The 26,805-nt window shown below is 41.6% G+C and overlaps 2 protein-coding genes across 3 annotated transcripts in view; both read left to right on the top strand.

The window, feature by feature from the left end:
- Positions 1-975: 975 nt before the first annotated feature.
- Positions 976-1,261, top strand: LOC127198506 (small nuclear ribonucleoprotein F-like). The gene has a single exon (XM_051156485.1). The coding sequence runs from the start codon at positions 976-978 to the stop codon at positions 1,234-1,236; it is 261 nt and encodes an 86-aa protein (XP_051012442.1). The 3' UTR covers positions 1,237-1,261.
- Positions 1,262-2,171: 910 nt separating this feature from the next.
- The window catches only part of Nrg4 (neuregulin 4), a 53,584-nt gene continuing 28,950 nt past the window's right edge, over positions 2,172-26,805 (top strand). Inside the window, exons 1-3 of one of the 2 annotated variants that reach the window (XR_007831825.1) lie at positions 2,172-2,274; positions 3,175-3,250; positions 5,164-5,257. Coding sequence is in view for 1 of the 2 variants with exons in the window: in XM_051156486.1 (XP_051012443.1) it covers positions 3,231-3,240; positions 5,164-5,257 (104 nt within the window). In the remaining variant the exon portion in view is untranslated. The remainder of the gene's footprint in view (positions 2,275-3,174; positions 3,251-5,163; positions 5,258-26,805) is intronic. The other variant, XM_051156486.1, reaches the window with a different exon arrangement.

The following is a 26,805-nucleotide window of genomic DNA, read 5'->3' as shown; positions in this document are numbered from 1 at the left end:
CCCTCCATGCATGTGCCCTGTACGCATTCCGGCCTGTGAGCTACCAACAATTAGTTAGCCACCCTGGATCTTCTTTCTTTGTGCCTTAAACATTATGTGAAACGTTTATCCATCTCTGCTCACGAACACTTCTTTATTCCCAAGGTTCTGTGCAAATGATAGTAATTCTTGGAGCCTCTCACTTTTCCTTATTAGTAAACTAGTATTATTGGTTTTGATGTGTGTGTGCTTATGTAGTGGCATACAGCCTAAGCTACATAGTACGACTCTGTCTTAAATAGTAAAATATCACACTTACATAGGAGTTGGCAAGAATCCTGGCTTGACCCACACGAAATTATCCTTGTTCTAATTAAAAATCCCAATTATGTAAATTTGTGTGTCAGCCTTCTGTCTCAGTGGAAAAACACTGAGAGAAGTAAGGTAAAGGAGGAGAGGCTTATTTTGGCTCACAGCCTTGAGTCACAGTTAGGTGGCATCATTGCTTTTGGGCCTGAGGTAAAAAGAACGTCACATCAAGGAGCTAAGCTCTCCATCTCATTGTGTCTAGAAAACACAGAAACGTACAACATGTATAATGTATGTATGTATATATTAAAAACATGCTTTTGACTGCAGACTTATTCTCATTGTCACATACTATCTGGGGGGGGGGGGAAGAAATGAGACATTGCCACAAATTTATTGGCAACATAATAGTTTTTTAGTTCAAATGAAATAATAAAGGATATTTTCATCATCTCATTTTCAGTCTCAAATACTACATGCTAAAATGATTTATGTGTACACACTTATATATAATGACTATATCTATAAAAATTTTGGATTTTCTCCTAGCATTGGGGATTTTCTCCTAGCATTGGGGATTTTCTTCTAGCGTTGGGCCTTTCCGGTTAGCGGCAGCTGCTCCAGTCATGAGGGGCCGGCAGCGGCAGGGTCAGAGGCTAGTGGGTGCAGCGCTCCCGGGTGTTTGCGATGAGTTTACCCCTCAATCCCAAGCCTTTTCTCAGTGGATTGACAGGAAAGCCAGTGATGGTAAAACGTAAGTGGGAGATGGAGAACAAGGGCTACCTGGTCTCTGTGGACGGCTACATGAACATGCAGCTGGCGAATACAGAAGAATACATAGATGGGGCATTGTCTGGACATCTGGGTGAAGTTCTAATAAGGTGTAATAATGTCCTTTATATCACAGGCGTTGAAGAGGAGGAGGAAGACGGGGAAATGAGAGAATAGCATCTTTGGGGGGAATATATATATATATATATATATATATATATATATATATATATATATATATAAATAATAAAGATTTTTTTCAAATTGAAAAAAAAACTTGTATGTGGGAGATAATATGTGGCAATGAAAATCTAGTCAAAACTTCTTATATATGTGTAATATGTATCTATTAGAACAAATGTATTTGTTTCTGTGTTTTATACCCACGAAATAATGATTTTGTCTGAATTGCAATTTTTAGAAAATAAAAACATCTAAATGCTTACTTTACTTTAGAGAATTCTATAAAAAGGAAACCCCACACTCATTTAAACAGACTTATATATTGATTTTTCGGAACCTACCTTTTCTTAGTGTATGCAAAGCTGAGAGCTCTACGCAGAGGGGGAGGCGGGAAAATTGTAAGAGCCAGAGGCGATGGACGACTCCCAGGGGACAGTGTTTTGCAGACACAAGAGGACTTACACACACATGAGCTCAAAGAGAGGGGGGCAGCATGCACAAATGGCTTTGTCACAATTCTCAGGTGGCTTGTGTTATCAGAGCACAAGCTGTGTTACAACTGTTGTTCCGTTCAGTTTTATAAACTCAAGTCATTCCATATAAATTTTACATAATTTATAAGGAGATTATTCTCTGAACTCTGTGGTGCACCTGACCATTAGCTTCCATCACAGTAGTATGTCTCCGCAAGCTTACACAACACATGTGCGTTACCAAGGCATGCACAGGTTAGTAAGGACTCTAAACAAACAGTGCAGCTTATTTCATAACTTTGAAATGTGGGCCGTGCTTTCGGGGTGCCACCTAGTGCAGCTCCTTTTCTGAGTGGAATCCTGCCCATTTGCAGTTTGGAAACGTGTGGGAGTGGTTCCCTTGGTCTGCCCTGACCTCACCCACACTGAAGTGACATAAATCAGATTTTTGACACATGGTAAAGTGCAAGTCACGGCTGCTGGAGTCCTCGGTACTCAAATGAAAAGCTGCATATCTAGCAAATTTTACTTTTTAATGGGAATATAAATTTTTGTTGAGGTAAGCCCTGTTTATTTGGGGGAAAAGAAAGAATGAGTCAGTGATTATACTTTTACTGTGTTTATGTAAACGCTTTCTCTCTCTCTCTTCTCTCTCTCTCTCTCTCTCTCTCTCTCTCTCTCTCTCTCTCTCTCTCCCCTCCCCTCTCCTCCCCTTCCCCATCTCCCCATCCCTCTCCCTCCTTGTCTGTAAAAAGAGATTAGCTCTAGAAGACTTTAGTATTGCACATGTTCTTAACTTGCTACAGTCTTCGTACCATCGAGAGCTTGTAATGCAGTCTTAGGACAAATGCTTCGTCAGCAGCTCTATTTTAACAGCCTTGTTTCTCTTTAGTAGCAAACTTGACACACAAACATGTCTCCTTACTTGCGCTGTCTTGCCAAACCTCAGACACTGTTTTAAGGAAGGGCATTCGTCAATTAAGTGACAGGCAGAGTGGGTAGCTTCTACACAACGTGGAAGTGCGCTTGTGAAGGTTTTAAAGCTGCAACAGAAGTGCAAATGTTTTAAATGCTTGCTGAGATTTTTCTAGAGAACAACTATTTTCAACACGTTGAAAAGTTGGGAGGTCACGGGTTCTTCTTGAAAGTCAGGTCTCTGAGGGCGCTATGGTTTCAGAAGCACAGGTGTCTCTTGAGATGACCCTGTGGAATGTGCTGCTGCACGTCTTCAAGCGAGATGCCGTGGCACTGAAGTCTTCATCCAAAGCTAACCCTTTAACGTTGATTCTGTTTCATCTGGTCATGTTTCAGCACTACCTATGTGTCTAAGATGATCAGATTCTGACGCACATGTTTTATTTTCAACATTTTAGAGTTTTGCTGATTGAGCATTTGGCGCTTTAGAATGCCCTCAAAACAGGATTATTTCCCCTAAAATATAAATTTTAAATCATTTTAGGTGCTGTCTTTCAACCCTAATCCTTTCACCAAGAATGAAACTATTTAAAAGTTAAGATGCCAACAGGTAATTTCTTGTAAGTTCATACTTTTTGTCTATGTGTGAGTTTTATTTAACAAGAAAATGACAAATGTATATTAGCATGGGGATGCAAAGCCTTCCAAAAGCATTAAGTAGTTTAGCATTAAAAGGTCTATGTAATGAGAAGCCATTTAACTTTTATGTTTTATTATCCTATTTCTTCTTACAAAGTGGCAGATTCAATCTTTCTATCTGGTATCAACTTTTCAACTACTAAGTGAATGCAATAAGACTAAAAATAGCTTCAGGGATACTGAGTCAGGTTCAGTGAGCTCCTCTACTGATGGAACACCGGGTACTGAGAGCAGTCTTTTTGCAATACAGTTAGAGTCAAAGACATTGGTTTCAGCTGTGACAGTCACAGTTCATCCTTAGTGTTAAAATATACTGCCTTCCTGGTTTTGATAGAGTAATAATTGGCATTTTATTTGTTAGCCAAATTACTCCTAGGATATTATATAATGTTAAAACTTGGGTTATTAAGAGACATCGCATTGTGTAAAAAAGAAAAGGGACTCTAAAAAAAAAAAATGAATTTGGGCCAGCTTACTTTTTTTTTTTTTTAACACTAAATTCTTTGTAGTTCTGTTCATTTTTTCCCTTCTTTTTTTTACATTTGTATACTTTTTAAAATCACTTTTATAGTTGCAATGTGAAGCTGAAACAAGTTTTTCTTGTTTCTAAAGTAAAAGGAAAATTTAAACTTTTCAAATTCAGACTGGAGATTTCTAGCTCCTTGAAATTATATCTTAACAGTCATCAGTACTTCAGAGGTCAATATATACTAGCAAGCTTTTTTAATGGCGTATTATTTTTCAATGCCAAGTTGGATGTGGAGTGGAAGTAATGCCATTTTCTTCTTCACGTTGGTTGATTCTAGACCATGTTTTCCAAACAACCAGGAGCTGGCAACATGCACTCCTAAAGCAGTGTGATGCTCTCTTAAAGCAGAAGTTCCAAGGTCCCCCTTGTAGTCAGTCAGTGAAGACCGGGTTAAGGAAAGGTCAAAGGTGAAAGAGAAAGTGACACTGGCCAACAAGCAGGGAAAAAGGAAAACAAGAGAGAAAGCATGGTTTCTTTCCTTGATATTCTGCACGTTTGGGCTTGTATCTAAGCAACGGGTTAAGTTTTCAGTTCTACTTAAGACCCTGATCTTGCCGGGCGTGGTGGTGCACGCCTTTAATCCCAGCACTCAGGAGGCAGAGGCAGGCGGATCGCTGTGAGTTCAAGGCCAGCCTGGTCTACAAAGTGAGTCCAGCATGGCCAAGGCTACACAGAGAAAACCCTGTCTCGAAAAAAAAAAAAAAAAAAAAAAAAAAAAAAAAAGACCCTGATCTTTACAGCTGCAAACCATAACTGAAACTCCCTTGCAGATGAAACCTCGTGCAATTGTGTCCTTTGTTTTTGTGTTTTGTTTTGTTTTTTTGACATTGATATGTAAAGGTTTATTAGAAATCGGACTCTACTTCAATTATCTAGATATTTTCCCACTGAAAATTCAGATTGTTTATATATATTTGAGACATTAAAAGTAGGCACGTAGAGTAAGAATCTAAATACAGCTTTGTCCAGGAAGTGCCTAAGCTCCCCAGACTGGACTGCGCGAGAGCAGTTTTGTAGTAAGACTGCACTTTAATCGAACTGTGAAGATGTCTTTATTTCTGCTATGTAGCTTCTAAAGTTATTATTGTCAATAGCCATATTCTTGGGACAGAATGACTTTTCTTTCAAAGGGGTAGACTCTCTTGCCCATGAAATAAGGAATAAGATTATTTCACTTTGAGGGGGAAAACAATTCATTCTTTAAAAAAAAAAAATGCTAGCTTCGTTCTTAGATGAGACATTCCAGTTCCTGATGGCGTCAGCAAAGCGTTAACCGTCTCTATTTCATATGCATGTGTGTTGTAGATCACGAGGAGCCCTGTGGTCCCCGTCACAGGGCGTTTTGCCTGAATGGGGGGATTTGTTATGTGATTCCTACCATTCCCAGCCCATTCTGTAGGTGAGTGACGTGGACGGACGGGGAGAGGGTGATGGCGTGTAAGCTGAAGGGAAGTGGGGGCGCTGGTCTCTGTGTGTAGGACAATCAGATCCTGGGAGAAAACAAAGCCAAGTGGGGGATAAAAGTCTCAGTGTGGCGTTTGTTTTCAAAACCGGTTTGGTAGTTCCCAGCCTAGACAGATTATAAAGAACACGCCCAAGAGAACCTTCCAAAGGTCAGCAGTTTAGGGATGGTGGGGCACGCCTTTAATCCCAGCACTAGGGAGGCTGAGTCAGGCAGATCCCTATGAGTTCTAGGCCAGCCTGGGCTATCATAGTGAACTCAGACCAGCCTGGGCTATCATAGTGAGACTCTGTCTCAAAACAACAAAATACAGCACTAAGAATGACAAGATTTGGAGATTCATTAAAATGGGAAGAAAGCTTGGTTGCCTGCACTTTTATTTTGTTTTTTAAACTTGGATAAATGTGTTCTTAGAACATTCCCAAAAAAGTTACCTTCGATGAAAGACAACAGGAAGTTAGCTGGTAAAATACCAAGTTTAAGAATGCAACTAGTAAAAAAAAAAAAAAAAAAAAAAAAAAAAAGAATGCAACTAGTTTCTTCCTAACTTCCATTTGCGAACAGCAATTAGTAAGTAGTCAACACCACGCTCTGAGTCTGTGATGGGTAGAGAACGGGCTGGCCAGCGTGTAGTGGCGCCCCAGGTTAGTGGGGTTGGCCCTCTCTGGCAATAAACGAACCGTGTAACCAAGAGCAGCTGTTCAGTACCCTGGAGGAAAAAGGGTCATGGCTGCATCAGACAGGAGGACGAGACAGGCTGAGAGGCAAGGAGAGGAGTGTCTGAAGGTTGAGTGGAGTTGAATGATCTGTCATATTTTAAATCATGTATTATTTTATTTTTTAAACATTTTTATTAATTTATTCTTGCTACATCTCAATGGTTATCCCATCCCTTGTATCCTCCCATTCCTCCCTCCCTCCCATTTTCCCCTTACTCCCCTCCGCTATGACTGTTCTGAGGGGGATTTCCTCCCCCTGTATATGCTCATAGGGTATCAAGTCTCTTCTTGGTAGCCTGCTGTCCTTCCTCTGAGTGCCACCAGGTCTCCCCCTCCAGGGGACATGGTCAAATATGGGGCACCAGAGTTCGTGTGAAAGTCAGTCCCTACTCTCCACTCAACTGTGGAGAATGTTCTGTTCATTGGCTGGATCTGGGTAGGGGTTTAAAGTTTACCACCTGTGTTGTCCTTGGCTGGTGCCTTAGTTTGAGCGGGACCCCTGGGCCCATATTATTTTATTTTAAAAATTGCCTTCCAAGGACCTTAGGACTACATTTCTAATATAGTTGTCACTATAGACTGTAATTGCACTATCTGAGGGTGATACATGAACTTCTGGTCCCTTCCATACTATTTCCTGTATTCCCAATCATCCTGTCACGGAGAAACCCAGACTCATTCCTGACTAGCATTGCTGCTTCGGCCACTTGTCAGTTCAGATTTCTTCTTTGCTGCATCTCTCTAATCTCTCCATCCCTTTCTGTTTTTACTATTGGTCTGCTAGCTCGGACCTTCCCGAGCCCTGGTTTGTCTGACAGAAACCGTTCCCAGACTAACTCCTAGAGCCCCATTTGTATTGCTGTACCTCCTAAGATCAAGAAAAACGTCATAAGCAATAGATCCCGTACCTGCACACCCCCTACCTCCGAAGTCAAACCTTACTGTTCTGCTCAGCTTTTAGAGCCGTTTGCAGTTCGGTACCAAACCCACCGTTGTGGCCTTCTCCTCATGCCTGGTCGGCACTTCATCGAGAAGCACCATTTCATGTTCAGTTACGCTTTGCACTACGCTTTATAACTACTCCGCCTCCTCTTTCTACACAGCCACATTGCAAACCTGCTTGTATTTCAAGGCTACTTCTTCCCCCGTCCTTGACCCCATCACAAGCCAGAGCTAGCGTCTCCCTGTGGACTTGCACAGAAATGTGACAAAGCTATTGCTTTATATTTGGGGTCATTTATATACCCAGCACACGTAGTATTCAGCTATAAATAGCCCTCCGCTCTGTCTCACCACCTGTAGAATGAATGATCCATCAACTCTGATGATGTTTTAGAAATCATTTTAAGTCGGAGTCAGTGATCAGTGTTCTTTAGTGAAACGGGTAAGTGAATTATGATTTTTTTTTAATTAGGAATTCTGCAATGTCTAAGTGTGTTTTACAGCCCTGATACATTCTCTCCATGCATACAGTAAGTGGCGTTTTTCCCCCTCTTGTCTGCACTTGTTTCTTCATTGAGCTTTCTCAGAACATACTCTGGCTTTCTCTATGTACTTTAACTAGTTAGTCTCTAAAACATGTGACTTTAAGCTAAGATGCTAATTGAGTTAACTGGTGTGAATTCTTCAGTGTTACTTGGGCACATTAGCTCTCATGTATATCCTACGTACTCCGGGAGCTGCAGGCAGAAGGTAGCTGCGGGTTCACGGCCAGCCTAGGAGACAATGCGAGACTCTGTCTTCGGTGTTTGTTAAAACTGGCTTCGAAGCCTGGCTCGCGGACGGAATTTGGAATGGTCCACCTGTGCTAGAGGGGGGCTGCGGACTCTGAATGACGGGAGCAGGGCTGTGCGCGTTCTCATATCCCTGATCCCCCTCCCCTTCCTGTGTTTTTACCTAGTTGGCTTGTCAATAACTAAAGAGCTAATGCCAAAAGCTCCTTCTCAGATTTTGAATCTTCAGTGTGGTTTCTGCTAATTTCTACTTGAAATACTTTGAAATAATATTATGAAGCCCATATAATGTACAGTGGACTATTTTCTAGTAAATTTCCCTTTCTGTATTGTATGCTAGTGGCCTCCTTTGTCCCTAATAATGCTTTCTATCTTCACACATATATTTCATTGGCATCAGGGTGGCACACCCAGTTGTCCCTTGTTAAGTATTTGAATATTGGGATTTTTTTTTTCCTTCAACTTTTTGTTAGGCAGGAGCGTCTGTAAATACTCATAGTAAGCTTTAAAAAAAAAACAAACAAACAAAACAAAAACAAAACCCCGTCTGCAATGTTTTTCTTTTAATATGAGTTAAATCAAAATTTGGTTTTCTGGTTATATTACGAAATTTTTAAATCAGTTTTTAACCTTCTTTCTTTATGATCGCCACTGTGCTTTAAAGGTTCCTTCTGGCCTCGTCAGTGTGCTTTGTTTCATTTCATTTTGTAGCAAGATCTCACACTGGCCCAGGCTGGCCTGCCACTCTCTTACATAACCTAGGCTGCCCTGGGACTCTTACGTAAGCCAGGCTGGCTAGGATTCCAGGAAGGTGCTGCCGCCATGGCCAGCTTCATACTTGCCTTTAGCTCTAGGAGCTTGAACCGTGTGTGTTTAGTTAGGATGCATAACACGTGTGCCGAGCCTGCTGGAGACGAGGTCCTCCTCTATCTGCTTGGTACATGGGTTTGCCTGCTCTCTTCTGCATCCTTTCTAGGCACATGTAGGGGCTCCTTCCTTTGCCCTTGTCACACTAGTGTCATACTAGCATGAGGGCTAACATTTGAACATTTTTAGTTTTTATTAAGTCACAATTAAACATTTTTTCCCTTTGGTTGTCAAATCTACGATGTCGTTACTAGACCCCTATCACAAGGCTTCCCTCTTGTTCTCTGAAATGTTTACATCTTATGTTTAGGCCTTTGATCTACTTTATGTTGATTTTTGTGTTTGGTATGAGATAAGGCTTGTTTGTTTGTTCTTGTTCTATTTGTTTGTTTTTCAAGACAGGGTCTCTCTGTGTAGCCTTGGCTGTCCTGGACTTGCTTTGTAGACCAGGCTGGCCTCAAACTCACAGCGATCCACCTGCGTCTGCCTCCCGAGTACTGGGATTACAGGCGTGCGCCACGACGCCTGGCTGTTTGTTTTAATGTACCTATGCAGCTTTTCTAGCTGTCTGTCCCTCACTGAATGGTCTTGGTGACCTGAGCATTGGGTGAGGGGTTATTTCTGGGCTCTGCATTCTGCTCCATTTAGTCTATAGTCTGCATTTAGGTTTTTATCACAGTTTAGTTTGTAACATGTACTTATATGGGAGGGGGTGTGCATGCCATGGCATGTATGGAGGTCAGAGGACAATTAGGCAGAGCTTGGCTCTCTCCACCGTGTGGGATCTAGGAGTCAAATTCACATTGCCCTGCTCGGTGGAAGCCACCTTTACCCACTGAACAATCCTACTAGCCCCTAAAACAGCATTTTAATACTGTACTTGTGTAGTTAGCTCTTAATTCAGGAAATAAGAGTTCTCCGGTTTTCTTTTTCAAAAATGTTTTGGCTGATCAGTGTACCTTAGGAGACCTAAGACGGGCTTTTTGTTATTGCTCTGTGTGAGTATGTTCAATTTGTATGAAGAGTATCCACAGATACTCAGTTTTGTTAAGATTACCTTGGGCACCCATATAGCCTTATTTCTTTATATTTATTTCTTTTAGTCAGGTCTCACTATGTAAACCAGGCTAATCTTGAACTCATAGAGATCCACTGCCTCTGGCTTCCATGCTGGGATCAAAGGCCTGCACCACCATGCCTGGTCATTTCTTTATTCTGTGTCAGAAACTATATATGAAACCATAGAGGTAATTTAAGGCCGCTGGTGTTACATTCCTTCAGAGAGGATCTACACACGCTTTCGGCAGGCGGTTAAAAACAACACTAAGAACAGGTTGGCTGCTTGGTGGTTGGGATCCTTTGCAGCGAGGTTTCTGCTCTGTGTGGACCACTTCATCTGGTTTACCATTGTGTCAAAGATAAACATTAGATCATCTTTTCAACTTGCAAAAGAAGGACGTAGGCCCGTAAGATTTTAAATGAGATTGAATCTTTATATCATATATGAAGAAAATTGACATCTTGATAAAGCTGAAGACTTCTGAGCCCTGTACGAGATGTACACCCTAATTAAGTTTTCATCTGTAATACCTGTTTTATGGTTGTATTGTGATATCGATGCATATATTCCCATTTTTTAAAAAGGCATTTTAATAATTTTGGCTGGTATATTAAATAGCATTTAAATTTTCATTTTAAAAATATTTGTTTTTTAAGGTATAATCTTTATTTTCTAAAGATTTGGGGGAATCTAGGTATATGTAAATTATTTTTTTCAAATTTTTATTTTACCAAGATATACATAACATAAAACACATTATTTTAACCACTTTTAAATGCACACATCAGCATATTAAATATACTCAATATTGTGACTCACCACCACCACCCATCGCCATACTTACCTTGTGAACCTGGAGCTCGCTCAGTACCAGTTAAACAATGCCTTACATCCACCCATCCTGGGAGCACATTTCTGGAAGTGAGGTTGCTGGGCTGAACATCAGTGCACCTGTGACTTTAATGTGTCATGAACTTGCTCTCCATGGAGCTTTTGATATGACAGCTGAACTCACACTAATAAGGTCTATGTGTACCCGTCTCTCCACATATACCCTGGAAAGAAAGGACAAACTTCTGGAGTTGTGCCAGTTTGATAAATAAGAGCATCTCAAAATACCTTTTAAATTATATTCTCTGAATTCTAAGCTGAGTTGACTATGTCATTAAGTATAATTAAATTATTTTATAATGTATTTGTTTATTCTAATAATTGGAGTTTTTATTTCTTCCCCTATAGAATTTCCATTATAAGCTTGGATTTTCCCCCCTATATTATCAGTCATAGAAAATTATTTATGGTTTATTCTTCCTTTTTAACCTAACCTGCTTATTTTTTTCTTTGTGGTAGTTTTGTTTTATTGAAGTCAAACTCTGTTATTTCTTAAAGCCTGTAGGATTTCAGTCACACGATGGGACGTCCTCCTTGCCTAAGTTATAAGTAATTTGCCCATGTTTGCTTTAGGTACCTCTTAAATTAATTACTTAATTAAATTAAATATTTGAGTCTTGTGGATACGGATCTAAATTCACCTTCTTCAAAATGTTTTGTTTAGTGTGTTTGTGCTGCTCACACGATATCTGAAAGTGATTACTCAATAAAAATGTATTCCTCTCAGGTCTAGAGGTTAGTAGGTCTAAGATCAGGGAACTAGCACCCAGAGCCCTGACAAATGAAGGGCGTGGCTAGCTGACAGATGAAGGGCGTGGCTAGCTGACAAGTGAAGGGCGTGGCTAGCTTGCTCCACCTTTTGATAGTGCACAGTGGGAAGTAAGTCTGAACAAGCACTTTGGAAAAAACAGATTGAAAGCGCAACAGCAACTCTGTTCTCACAGCATTACTGCCCTGGCTGTCACAGTTCCCATTAGCATGTCGGCCCCATAAGGACAGGAGCCTGTCCAGCCCTGGGCCAGTAGCAGTCTTTTAGCTGCTGGATTTTTATAGTAAGTTTAGTAGACAGTAAGCCTAGTTTGTGTTCCCTGCCCATGCCTTTTATTTTTCCATATCAACTTTAGAATGAAAATATCTGTTCAGAAGAAAAATATCATGGTTTGGGGGGGTTATCTGAATTTCATTAAATGTGCTTAATGTGTTTGTTTATAATGTCGAAGCCTCTTACCCAAGATTGAGAAATGTATTTTCATTTGTTCAAAGCCTCTCTCATGTTCTTCAACAATGTCCTCGGCATGGTATAAATGTTTTGAACATTCCTAAGGGAGTTTATTCCATATAGTTTATGTTTTATTATTAAAATGAGTTTTCCCTACAAATTTTAAAAAGTTAATTATTTGTATACCTAGAACCCCTCTGGGTTTTTCTCTCTTGGATGAAAGCCAGTGGCTTGTAAAACCCTCAGGACACAGCCTTCTGCTGTGCTCTGGCCTCGTGTCTTGTTCTTGTCCCCTTCCTCATCTCCTGAGCCACAGTAGCCACCCTGCTGTTCCCTGAGCTGGCCCAGCTCTGACTTCAGCTATCGCCCATGTCCTCCTTTGCCAGGTGCTTTCCCTGGACGTTCTTCAAGGAGATGCCTCTTACTTCCTTTACATTTCATGTCACCCTCTCAGTGAAATGGCCAATGTGCACTTTTCTGCTGCCACTCCCTGTTTCCCCACACTCTCGCTATCCACTGATAACACTGCGTGCTTATTTAGTCTTTACTTTCTAGCTCCTTAAGGTGGAATGTAAGTGCCACAGAGGAATATGTTTTTTATCTGTTTTGTTTTGTTTTTCAGTCCATACAGAACAGGTGTAGAACAATCATTGAGGTGATCGCCTTTGGAATGAATGAATGACCTACGACTTTGCTCAGGTCTTTTACTGTCTGTAAAGTTTCTGATAGTTGCTGGGTTCTCATCATATAGGGTCAAAATTAGTGGTGCGTTCTGAAATTCACCCAAAGATCTCTATTCATTATAAAGTCTCTCAAGGTGGAGTTTGCCATTTTCTGTTCTACTCACTGTAGCAGAGGCTCTTAGTGTTCACTGTAGCCTCCTGTGTTCTGCGGTTCCTAGTCTTGCTTACAGATAGGTTGGATCCATGTGACGGATCCTCACAGTGGATATCAACAAAGGGGACAGCAGCCACTGGCAAGTCTGGCTTTTAAAGCCAACTCCAAAAACACTCCAACCCTCATTTGTCCTTGTCAGGGACCCAAGAGCCATATTTTCCAGGAAGCAAAACCAGGAGGTAGAGAAGATAGCTAGGGTGGCATTGGGCATTAGACTGTACAGTGAACACAAACAAACAAAAACAAGAATAAATTTGAGATGTAACAAGAATAAATTAATAAAAAGAAAAAAAAAAGAAAGAATAAAAGGAAAACTTTTTTTTTGCATTAACCTACCAATATTTGAGAGTTTGCCTTCAAGGCAACAAAAAGCAACTTGAGGGGGTGCACTGGTTTGCTGCTGCTGTGATAAACAATGACAAACAGCACTTGGGGAGGAAAGGGTTTATTTGAGTCACAGGGTCCATCATGGCCCATCCTCCAGGAAAGCTAGGTCAGGAGCTCACAGCCGGCGCTGAAACAGAGCCCCTGGGGGAACACTGCTGAGTGAGTCACTTCCTCTGGCCTGCTCGGTGGCCTGCGTTACATAACCCAGACTTATCTGCTTAGGGATGACACCGCCCACAGTGGGCTGAGCCCTCCAACATCAAGTAGCCTCCCCCATGATATTCACACGGACTGGCCTGCTGTTGCCTCTTCAGTCAAGCCCTTCTGGAGCTACCTGAAGGTGTGTTTCCATGGTGATTATAACTCTAGTCAAGTTAACAATAAGAATCTTGTGGTGTGGCATGTTTTTGAAATTTTTCATGAAGTTGAATGGGTACCCAAAATTTTAAGTTGCCTTTGCTTTCCACTAGGGAAAGTAGTAGATAAATTACCTCGTGCAATTTAGTTGTGATTTTGTACAAGGATGTTACTGAGTTGCTTTCACTTTCAGTTTAGCTCAGTTTCCTTCTGCCATTAACATATCAGCCCCTCAGACCATCTCAAATTTTTTTTAGCCTGTAATAGAGTATGAAATTGAGAAAGTGCTCAGCTGGTGGTGGCGGGCGGGGGCTGTAAGGGGACTGACAGATAGTGTCCCCTCCTTTACACCTACCTCATCCTTTTTTACAAATTATCTCAACCAATACGTGCGAAATGGAGCTCCAAATATAGCAGTAATCCGGGGGATCAGCTGGGAGTGCGCAATGCTGGTATTTATGGATCCTCATTAATATAGTTTCTGTGAGATGCACCTCACTGGAAGTTCGTTGAGGTTTGAAGGAGACCCTGTCTACTTTATATTCTATTATAACCGTGCCATCTGATTCCTACAAGACTATAAGTAAATATCATAATGATAAGCATACTGAGATCTGTTATGATGCAAGAATTGCCACACAAACCACTCAAGCACCAATCTCAGTGAGACGTTGAAGGCTTATCAGAAGGCTACACCCCAAGACTGCCATGGCCAGGGACACAGTGGCCTTGGGAGCCTAACTGTGACATTGGTCTGCTTCTAAGGCAGGCAAATTTTTATAAGAAAAAACATAACCAGGTAGAGGGCAGCATTACACCATTTTGACCAGTTAAACACAAGAAGAATCTATTTTGTTCTGAGCACAATGTCCAGGTAGCTGGACAAAGCATTTTAAGCTAATTGGCTAGGATCCTCACCATTCCGGAGAGAACATAGCAGGATGTTGCAGACTTAACTCTACCAGAACATACATTTATCTTTTATTGTTTTATTCTAAGCAGCAGGCATTGAACCTTCCTGGTTTCAGGCACGTAGGGCCTGAGAACTTGAACCAAATTTCACCTTATGATCAAAATGGAGATTTGGAGTCAAAATGGCTTCTGATATGCTAAAAGCTGGTGTTAACAGAGGAGCTACAGTCATGCTAGGAAGTGAAGTAGGTCTCAGTGGAGTGGCTTAGACCTTAAGCAGGTTATAAGATCCAGTGCTGTCATTATGTAGATAAATGATCTAAATAAATACTTAGCCACTTTAACGATAAGTTAAGAAATTTGGCACATTTTCCAGTTTTGTGGATAATTTTCTTTTTTTCTTTTCTTTTCTTTTTTTTTTTTTCCCTACATCTAGGGAGATTTGTATGAGAAACTATGACCTAGTTCTCTAAACTGACTGACTGACTTACTTTAGTTTCCCAACGTCTCAGTGTACACCTTTCCCAGCATTATGTCTCCATTCTTCTTTGCCTTATGCAACTAAACATACGTGCTACATTAAAAAACAAAGCTTAGCTGGGCGCAGCGACACATACTTAATCCTAGCACTTGGGAAGTGAAGGCAGGTGGATCTCCGTGAGTTTAAGGCCAGTCTGTCTACATAGTGAGTCTCAGGGCAGTCAGGGCTACATAATGAGACCCTGTCTCAAAACAAAACAAAACAAACAAACAAACAAACAAAACTAAAACAAAAGAAAAAACCCCCAAAATGAATTTGTTTAACAGCATGAAAATCGAGCCTCAAACTTTTGTAGTTAAAACAAAATTCTCACTACTCTGTGAGCTAGTATTAGCACATTTAGAGAATTAGCAGTGCGGCAGAGTACTGAGAAGAGGGCTGTGTGTCCGTGGTGGTGTGACGGCTTGCATTTTTACACTGTAGGTAGATTTCGTCTCTCATGATGAGCATGTACTGACGACGCTTACAGAAACCGGTGTCTAAAATAAGCATGCTAGCTTATGGTTTATAATGGGTATAAGTAACATGGACTTGTGTTAATGAGAGCCAATCGTTTTCTCTCCCTGTGAGCTAACACAGACAGGAAGCCAAATTTATAATCAAAACATTTAGTTTAGAGCATTATTGATTAAAAAGAAAAACAAAAAAGTAATGTGATTTGAATGTGTAACTTCCTTGATGCATTTATTTCATGGGGGGGGGGGGAGGGAAGTATCTCACATCAGGCTGTGATTGCATTATGTCTCCCGGCCAGAGCTACCTCTGTTTATGGTGCTTAAATACACATCACTGATATTTTGCCTCTGTGCCTCTCCTATACCTGGGTTTCTTTGCCAACCAATAAAAAGAGGAAGACAGCTCTTTCTTTATATATGTTAATGTATGCTAAGCCAGTCTCCATTGTTTAAAGGAACTTTGCTCACCTCAAAGCTTAGAAACTTGTAATTTTGAATTAAATAATCTTATTTCCTTCAGTTCAAAGTATAGTACCATATCAGTTTCCTGCTTATACTTAAGAGTCAATCTGAATATAGTCCAAGTATAAGAAATATATATTATTGTCTGGCTTATTTTCCTTTACACATTCTTCATCTAAGTTTTTTTTTTTAAGATTTATTATTTATCATGTACACAGTGTTCTGTCCACATGTATGCCTGTACCCCAAAAGAGGGCACCAAATCTCATTATAGATGGTTGTGGGCCACCATGTGGGTGCTGGGAATTGAACTCGGGACCTTTGGAAGAGCAACCAATGCTCTTAACCTCTGAGCCATCTCTCCAGCCCCTTTTCTTCTAAGTCTTGCCTTTTAAGAATACTATTCACGTGGCTAGTGAAACACTCCACTTCAGCCTTAGAGAAGTGCCTCAATTTTATTCTTATTATTTTTCGAGACAGAGTTTCTCTGTGTAGCCTTGGCTGTCCTGGAACTCACACTGTAGACCAGGCTGGCCTTGAACTCACAGAGATCCACTTGCCTCTGCCTCCCAAGTGCTAGGATTAAAGGCGTGCGCCACCATGCCCAGCTAGTGCCTCACTTTTAAATCCTGTGGGGTTCTTTCATGCTTGAGCACTTTCAGAACAAGTTCTAGTTCAATCTGTTCCTTAGGAAGGGCTAGAGTTGCTCCTATTTCTTTCAGATAAAAATGGTAGATGCTTTGCTAACAGTGCTCTGGGGAACTGATGCAAAGGCCACGGAGGAACGCTCTGTCCTGGCATGGCTTGTTCAGTTGGCTTTTTTGTACAACCCAGGACCAGTTGCCCAAGGGCGGTACCACTCACAATGGGATGATCCCTCCCACCCCAGTCATTAATCAAGAAAATGTCCCACAGACTTGCGGGGGGTAGGGGGATACACACACACACACACACACACACACACACACACAGAGACAGAGAAAGGGAAAGAGATTGCTTCTTCAGATACATATGTATGCATATACATTTTGTGCCATTGCTTCTTCAAATATATATATTTGTGTGTGCATGTGCATGCACATGTATGCCTGCACATGAACACACATGGAGATCAGAGGATAATTGTAGAAGTCAGGTCTCTCCTTACACCATCTAGGTTCCTGGGATCAGCTAGGTCATCAGACTTGGTGACAAGGTGACAAGTACGTCCCACCTCCTCCACCCCCTCACCCCCCCTACCCCCCACCCCCACCACATCCCACCCCTGCCTCCAACCATCTTGCTGCTGGCACTCTGGGATCTCACAGATAAACAATGTCCACGAGGCCCTGCAGTGGTGGCACAGCATCATTCTGTGCGGTGCTGTGCTGTTCCGGATAAAATCGTATTTCTAGTCTCTTCACAGGCTCTGTGTGTTCTCATCTGTAGACCGACTCTCACTGTCTCAGTCCAGAAGTTTTCCCCTGAAGTTAACACAGATGCCCACAGATTTGTTTATTCAGATTAGAAGCGACACCACTGGTTGGCTCCTGGGATCTTGCAGCACAGAGTGACTTACTCTATGAAGAATCCTGGGCCGCTGTAACACACAGAACTCGGATAGCTAAGGGCTTTATTTGTCCAGAGATTGACCAGTGTGTGGCAGAGAAATGAGCAGAAGTGTCCAGGTCACAGTTCTTTCTGGTTATGATTCCTTAAACCGTCTCCTATTAGTATGGGCTCCAGAAGCTGTTGACATTTTAAAAATTTGATAATAAATTCACAGTGTCACTCCTTCCCATCCTGTGTCTATATTTTCTATTCCCATGGGAGCAATTTTAGCAGCTTATTTCTCTTGTAGCATAAATCAATGTATATCACTGCCCTATGTTACTTAATGGTGTGTTCTGATAAATGTATTTGGTGATTCTGTCATTGTCCCAACATGATTAAGTACTTACGCAAACCTGGGTGGTGCAAAACAGGTCATTCAACATAGCTTCTTTATGCAGTCAGGCAATGTGGTAAACACAAGTGTGCAATTCCACTGCTAGTGGAACAAAGTTCCTTTCTTTCTTTCTTTCGTTTATTTTTTGTTTTTTTGAGACACAGTTTCTCTGTGCAGCCCTGTCTGTCCTAGACTTTAGACCAGGACTGGTCTTTGCAGACCAGACCAGCCTCAAACTCAGAGATCCATCTGCCTCTACCTCCTGATCTCTGGGATTATAAGCCTCACCACCATGGCCCTCAAAGCTCACTTCTTTATAGAAAACTTCACGGTAGATAGCTCACTCTCTATTGTAAAGTACAAGGGTTTTTTTTTTTTTTTTTTTTTTTCCCTGTGCCTGCTCCAGCTCTGAATAATGACATGGAGACCTTTATATTTATTAATAATCTTCAGGCACTATAGCTGGGCAGACGTTCAGCTATCCCAACCCTCCAACCGTGGCCTGGCCCTACTTCCCAGCCGTGTGACTCTGCCAGGTTAGGCTTGCCCTGGCACCATCTCCTGCATCCACTCCCGCCTCTGGTCCCCACCTGGGACTCCTTTCTCCCGGCCTAGAATTCCTGCTTCATCCTCTCCTGCCTGGCTATTGGCTGTTCAGCTCTTTATTTAAGCAAGATGGAGAAGATGATGGAGGACAGTGTTTGCAACAGACTGAGACAGGAGACTAATTGACAACGCCAAAGTCTGGACTGCAACCAGATTTCTGGGTACAGAAATCAACATGTGAATACCCAGTGCATAAAAACATCCTCCAACACTCTATAATGATGCAATGTATATTATAGCAAATACCTAAACCAGTAATAGTTACTTATTATCATCATCAAGGATCACATACTGTATTTGGTTATATATGTGATTTTTAAAAAACATTTATTTATTTTGTATGTGTATGGAACGTGGGGACACACATACCACAGTGCACCTGTGGAGGACAACTTATGGGAGTCAGTTCTTTTCTTCCACCATGTGGGTTCTGCGGATCAAACTCGGGTTGTCACCGGGCCCTGCGCGCGCAGTAATCTTAAGGGACCAACAGGGCAGTTGGTTTAACGGAGCATCAGCACAAGCATAAATAATGTTAACTCAAGTTGTTCTGTGCAAACAATGCCACAATGGGTAACCTTTCATCTTACAAATGCGAGCACATTTCAAGAAGCTGGCTTGACCGTCTATTTGTAATTCTGGTGGACACTGTCCACTTGTTTAACGTGGCATCTCAGTTCCTGCCCACTTCTTACGGAAGCATCGCAGTACAGAGTGGAAATTTTCCTTAATTCGGACTTTGCCAGCCCGATAGAGGACAATGACAACTCAGTTTTGTTCTACTTCACATTTGTCGTGTAAAAGATGAGGTTCCCTGTTTGCATCAGTCAAGATGTACAGAACAAAGTGAATGCAACAGACTCGAGACAGCTGTCCTCAGAGTGGCCTGCTTGCATAGTACTTGTCTGGCATATAGGTTTACTTCTGTAGAACTTTCTCTAAATAGGGAGATGTCTCACTATGCACGCAACAGCGTTTATGCTGAATAACTACTTTTCTTTAGAAAGTCTGGGGTGATGGTGTATGCTAGACAGGGGTGATGCCATGACCCTCTCCCAGGAAAAATCTTGGGTACCAAGTCTCTAAAAAGCTTCTGTGGTAGACAGCATGTGGCAAATGTCACAGCTCATTCCTGAAGGAATTGGGCATCTCCCCCAGGCCTGCTTTAGGGGAGGGCCCTGGAGCACGGGCCTGGTCTCTTCTGGACCAGTCCCTTTATGCATGTTATGTACGTCTGCTATAATAAACGGTTGCCTTGGGCATGACTACATACTGAGTCCATTCTTAACAAGTCATCAGTCCTGAAAATCACAACGGAATTTACCTCTGCTTTCTTTCCTTTTTGTTAAAGGCTTTATTTTAATTGTTTTAAAGGCTTTTTTTTTTTTTTTTTTTTTTTTTTTTTAATGCCTATAATCCCAGCACTCTCGGAGTCAGAGCCCGGTGGATCTCTGAGTTTGAGGGCAGCCTGGTCTACAAAGTGAGTCCAGGATAGCCAAGGGTACACAGGGAAACCCTGCCTTGAAAACAAACAAACCAAACCAAAACCAAAAAACAATTTTTAAACAAGGTTTTTTTTCAGGGCAGTTTTATGTTCACAGCAAACCGTAGAGCAAGGGCAGAGGCCTAGCTCTCTCTCTCTACCCACGTTTGCATCACTGTTTCCTCTGGAGGCTGCGTCATCACAACAGTAACATTCTTCCCATGCCAATGTCTTTCTTTGATTTTTTTTCTTGTTTGACAGTTGAATTTTACTAGTTTTTCACCCCCACCCCCACCCTACCCCTCTTCTCCTCTCCCCCTCTCCCCCTGGAGCCTTTCTTTTCAGCCAGGCCCTCTCCTACTTCCCTATTTTCTTGTGTGTGGCCCTCTGAGTTTACATAGTGTCTTGCCTGAGCACCAGGGAGGTTAGTTACTGGATCCAAAAGCAGCTTCCCAGTGGCTGCTCCACTGTTGTCCATTGTGGAGCAATCAACATCCCTCCTGAGCAGTACTCACAGCCGCCTCTCCACTCCCTGCTGTCATCCCTGAAAACATTAACACTTAGTTCCTGCAAGTCAAAGTGGGCTGCTTTGTCTTCAGGAAGCACTTCTGCCTGCCTGTCTGTCTGTCTCTCTGTCTATCTATCTGAGACAGGGTAGCTCTTGCTAGCCTGGAATTCACTATTCAGACCAGACTGGCCTCAAACTCACAGAGATCCCTGGCTCACTCTCATTCTCTTCCTCCCTCCCTCCTCTCCCTCTCCATCCCTCTCTCCCCCTCCCTCCCTTTCTCTCCTCTCTCTCCCTCCCTTTCTCCCTCACTCTTTCTCTCCCCCTCCCTCTTTCTCCCCCTCCCTCCCCCTCCCTCTTTCTCTCCCCTCTCTCCCCTTCCCCCTGTCCTTCCCTTCCCCCCCCATCCCCCTATCCCTCCCCCCCCCCAGCTCAGGAAGCACTCTTAATGGTGCCCTCTGGTCTTGCTAGTCCCTGGAAACTCTCTTGTGACTTCGGCTTCTTTTGATAGTTCTCACACATGTTTCAGAATCTTTGGGTAACAACTCTTCAAACAGTGTAAGAAGGACACAGAGAAAGCCTAACCTTTAAAGGACATTTACTGAAACTTGATGGTGTGTCATTTTCTGGAACCTACATATCCCATGACTTCGTCGCACAGGGGTGGGACAGAAAATTATAACTTGTGTAGCCCTGTGCCTAGCTACGGATTTTATTAGATAAAATAATTAAAGGGTACTGAGAATAGAGGGGACATGTAGCCGTTTCTGCCAGGTTTCTAATCTTTCACTGGTGAAAGGCCGAAGATTTTTATGTACAGCATGGGTAAGGCCTCAGGGATGAACAAGAATTTGTCAAGCTCAGATATGAAATAGCTCTCCTCCTCATGACGGTGACCTATTGGGAAGTACCTTCACTATTTATAAGGTTAGCTATGGTGTTTTCCTGAAGGCTGATTCTCACAGCAGCGGCTCAGTTTCTATTTAGTGAGATAAATAGAAGCAGTCGTTATTTGAGGGTTTTTTGAAATCAGTTTTTTTTGTCACTGTGATAAAGTGACTAAGAAAAACAGTTTAAAAGGAGGGGTTGCTTTGCCATAGCTTCAGCCTCTTGGTCCCTGGCTGTGAGGTGAGAGTAGCAGAGCAGAGACGGGCAGGAAACAAGGGATGCCTGCAAACACAAGCATCCTCATCCTTCTGCCTTTACTGCATTTGGGCTTCTAGCTTGTCAGATGGTGCCAGCCATACTCCAGGCATGTTTTCCCTTTAGCTAATGCCACTTGGGATGCTCTCATGGATACACTGAGAGATGTGTCTCTCCTAATCTCCTAAGCAATTCCCAACCTAGTCCCGTGGACCAAAACCAAGATTCACCATCACCAAGTTTAGCGAAATGGTTTTGTGAGATTTGACTATCTTCTATAAATTATGAGGCTCTCTTCTATATGCAAGATAAGCCTTTGGCATTATTAGATATTAAGTATGGGTCAGCACATAGGCTTGAGGATCACCTCAGAGGATGGGATCTGGAGCATGGGGCCTGGCCTGGCTGTCACTATTAGAATGTCCTGAGTCCCCTTGAAGACTGAGCTGGGGTGACAATAGAGAAATGCAAAGGTAAAGGATGGCCGAGACGGGAGAGAACTTTGGAGCACTCTGCTGTTTGCTTTGAAGTGCCCAGCCTTTCACTTCCTGTCGGTTCGCTCTGGACAGCCTTGCACTTCCTGTCAGTTCGCTATGCCCAGCCTTGCACTTCCTGTTCGCTTTATTTGATTACAGCACATAACTTTAGTTCTTACTGTCTCCTTTTTTTTTTTTTTTTTTTTTACTCTTTCTTGAGTCTAAAGGTTTTAGAAATCTGGCAGTTTCTTGGATAAAATACTCTCAGATGCTCTCTAGGTGGTCTTTTCAGGTTTTGCTCAGAAATTAGTTCTACTAATTTCTGATAATTCTTGTCCATTCTAGACTATAGGTCTATGTGAAGCAAAATTTTCTTAAATACATTTTGTTTTTTGGTTTTTTGAGACACGGTTTCTCTGTGTAGCCCTGGCTGTCCTGGACTCACTTAGTAGACCAGGCTGGGCTCGAACTCACAGAGATCCTCCTGCCTCTGCCTCCTGAGTGGTGGAACTAAAGGTATGCACCACTGTGCCTGGCTTTAAATGCATTTTGAATATAATATTATAATATTATAAAAGAAAAAATATTTACAAGTAAATCAATAAAAGTCAGGTGATGTTTTATATACTTTTTATTCCTATATAATTTTTCAGGAAAAAAATATATAAATTAGGCAAAGCACATACCTTTAGTCTCAGAACTCTGGAGGCAGAGCCAAGCAGTCTGATAGTTCCAGACCAGCCAGGGCTACAAGATGAGGCCCTGTATCAATAAGTCAGCTCACTAAAAAAAAGCCAGCTCATTTATAATTCTTTAAATAAGTTAATCCTGAAAGTCTTCCATACGTTACCTCCAAAGTGTGTGAGCGAAATTAAGATGCCCAAATGGCCACTTGAGGTGTAATTTCAGCCATGGTCTTTGTTATCTTGTTCATTTAATGAGAAGTAGCTAAGGCTGGCTGCAATGATGCCCCTGCATCCCTGGTCTAGAGGCTAAGGGTGGAGGATTCCCAACCAGGCGAAGCTGCATAGGAGGTACACTCATACACTACAGACACACACTCACACACACACACACATTACACACACATTATACACACACACACACTCACACACACATATACACTCACATACTACACACATACACACACTCACACATACACACACATTACACACACACACACACACACACACACACACTCACACACACATATACACACACACATATACACACACATACTACACACATACACACACACTCACACATACACACACATTACACACACATTACACACACATTATACACACACACACTCACACACATATACACACACATACTACACACATACACACACATTACACACACATTATACACACACTCACACACACATATACACTCACATACTACACACATACACACACTCACACATACACACACACACTCACACATACACACACATTACACACACACTCACACACACACACTCACACACACACACTCACACACACATATACACACACATACTACACACATACACACACACTCACACATACACACACATTACACACACATTATACACACACACACTCACACACACACACTCACACACATATACACACACATACTACACACATACACACACTCACACGTACACACACACACCAAACACACACATACACACACACAAACACACAGTAAGATTACCAAGAAAGGGGCACATACAAGAGACATGAAGAATTAATAAAATAACAAATTAGGCATCAAAACTGCTAAAGTGAAACATATAGAGTATTGAACTTTGTTATAAGTTAAGGTCTAAACATAGTAAAATTGAAAATGATTGGCATTGGTGTGAGGATTGATTGTTTTGTGTCTTTCGCCAGAATTTTACTGATTTAAAATAGTTATAATTCAAACAGAAATGGAATCAAATAAGCAGGAAACTTAAATAAAACTTAGTCTTTAAACTAGAGCTTAATTTGAGGTATTTTGACCTTGACAAATAGTATTTTGAGGTAAAATTGTGTGTTTAAATCTTTATATTCAAATAAATGTCATTAAAACAGCCTAACAACCCCTCAAAAAAATGGAGGCGTCAAAATCTGCTCAATTTGGAGAGAAGAAAAGAGCAATATGACAAATTTTGCTGACACAAGCGCAGGCTAATGCTGTTATGGCCTAAGTATAGTCATGCTGGGCTGTCCCACTGTTACCAGCTGTCAGCATTTCTGCTAGGAACGCGTTTTGCTTCAAAGAATTTACTGTAATTTACTGTCTGAAATAAAAGCAAGCTACTGTTTCTGAACTCCAACTAAGGACTGTTAGTATAACAGGGAGAAAATACAACACACAAATTTTAGATATCTGGTTACATTTTTAGTTTCTTAGATACTTAAAAAACTTATGAGTATCTAAGACTTTTTTGATTTTTTTTTTCTTACTATCTAAAACTTAAAGAAATGTTAGGAAATGGGATACTTTTATGCCTTTATCTATTTTATGTACATATTACTTTTTTTTTTCTTTTTGGTGTTTCGAGACAGGGCTTCTCTGTGTAGCCTTGGCTGTCCTGGACTCACTTTGTAGACCAGGCTGCCCTCCAACTCACAGCCTCTGCCTCCCGAGTGCTAGGATTAAAGGCGTGCGCCACCACGCCCAGCCATATTACTTTTTCAAATGTTCTGTATATATGTGATTTATTCTAGTTTTATACATACATTTCAGAATTAAATGAGAATTTTGTTTTGTGTATCAAAGTGTGTGTTGCTGGGCTAGGGTGTAGCTCATCAGTAGCACATGTCATTAATAAGTATGAACTGTGTTCACACTCTGGCAACAATAACAGCAACCACAAACTTTTTTATATTTTCTCTTTCTCTATTTTGTCATATGCTTCTAAGACATTTGCTACTTAAATCATCTATACCATTGAAAACCTTGGTGTGCCCTGCGTTTTTGAAACACTTTATCTCATTGGACCATCCCAAGATGGGCGTGACAGCCATGTCATAACTTATTTCAGGCAGTCTTTCTTTCTCCTGTCACTCACCTGTTTACTATGTGCACTCAGGACTGTAGTTGGGGGGCACACATACTGTGGGCAGCACCCCACGCCCCTAAAAACAAGTGGTTTGCTATTAGAGACTAGCTGTGAAGTAGCAGAAACACATCTTTTTTCTTCTTCTTCTTCTTCTTCTTCTTCTTCTTCTTCTTCTTCTTCTTCTTCTTCTTCTTCTTCTTCTTCTTTTCAGGTAGTGATTTTTCACTTATATCGTGCACTTTTTTCAGAAAATCTCCAATTACCCTAAAGTACAAATGCCACCATGTGGCTTAATGTCATCCTTGAACGCATGGGTTCTGCAGGTGAATGAAGAGCAGAAGCAAGAGGCGGCTCCGGCTCTCCGTCCTTCTGTAGAGTTCATCAAGACGGACGTAAACTTTGTTGGGCCTATTTATAGTGGATTTTACCAAACTACCAATTGGTTCTTCATAAGATAAATAGAATTTTTTTTTTTTTTTTTTTGGTTTTTCAAGACAGGGTTTCTCTGTGTAGCCTTGGCTGTCCTAGACTCACTTTGTAGGCTAGGCTGGCCTCGAACTCACAGCGATCCACCTGCCTCTGCCTCCCAAATGCTGGGATTAAAGGCGGGCACCACCCACCACGCCAGGCCTAAGATAAATAGAATTTCACTTGCTTTATTATTTGAACTCTCTTTTAAAATTTACTTTTGAGATTATTATCCTGCTCCAGTGCAGTTTATATATATAACAGAAAATTAATCCATAGAATGATTGTAGCTCTGAAAGGATTTGCATTTTTAATTTTATATTCTTAGTCACTAAAGGTAGAATGGTAAGTAAACTTCAAAAGTATGGTTCTTTTACTAGATTTTTAGAAAACTTGAGCCAGGGTAATTTGTTTTATTATGACTTTTGTCTTCCTAAGTTCTCATACTGTGTCCTGAATGCTTGAAGGTTTTGGTTTTGTTTTTTCTGAGAGTCTTTGGTGGGATGGCTAGAAACCTGTGAAATATCATGAAATTCCCAAATACCCCGTGACAATATGTAGCCCTGTCGTCTCCACTGGCAGCACACACATGCCGCGGCACATGTATAGAAACAACATGTGGGACTCAGTCGTTTCCTTTTCCCATATGGGTTCCTGGGAACCAACTAGGTTGCCAGGTTTGGCAGTATCTTTATCGGCTGAACTATCTTGATGGGATTTTTGTTTGTTTTGCTTTGTTTTTTGAGACAGGACTTCTCTGTTTGCCCTGGCTGTTCTGGAACTCGCTCTGTAGACAAAGCTGGCCTCGAACTCACAGAGATCCACCTGCCTCTGCCTCCCAAGTGCTGGAATAAAAGGCCTACACCCCCCACCACCACCACCACTACTACCACCGCTGCCACCATCGCCACCGCCACGGCTGCCACCACCACTGCCACCTGACTTATCTTGATGTTTTTAAATTACTAACTTTTTTAGGTTGGCAAACAAAGAAATCGGTTTTATTCTCACTTCCTCACACATGCATGTCATACTTTGTCCTCAGCTGTTCCTCTCCCCACTGTTATTATCTCCTGTTGCTCCCTAGACCCCTGCAGCTGGTTCCCTTTCCCGGACGGTTAGTCTCCGCTTGTCTTTCTTGTTACCTGAATTCTCTTCTCTCAGGATTCTTCCCCCATCCTCACATGCACATGAATGTGTGCGGATGGACACACACACACACACACACACACACACACACACACACACACACACAGAGGCAAATTTATGCTAATAGATGCACTCATATCAATGTAGGTTCTGAATATAAGTGGACATTTGTGATAGTTATCTTT

This window comes from Acomys russatus, chromosome 14, assembly GCF_903995435.1.
Source record: "Acomys russatus chromosome 14, mAcoRus1.1, whole genome shotgun sequence".
Classification (NCBI taxonomy): domain Eukaryota; kingdom Metazoa; phylum Chordata; class Mammalia; order Rodentia; family Muridae; genus Acomys; species Acomys russatus.
This window is presented reverse-complemented; position numbering and strand designations above follow the sequence as displayed.

Excerpts from the sequence above, each read along its gene's own strand:
- LOC127198506 (XM_051156485.1), top strand. The coding sequence starts at position 976 with ATGAGTTTACCCCTCAATCCCAAGCCTTTTCTCAGTGGATTGACAGGA.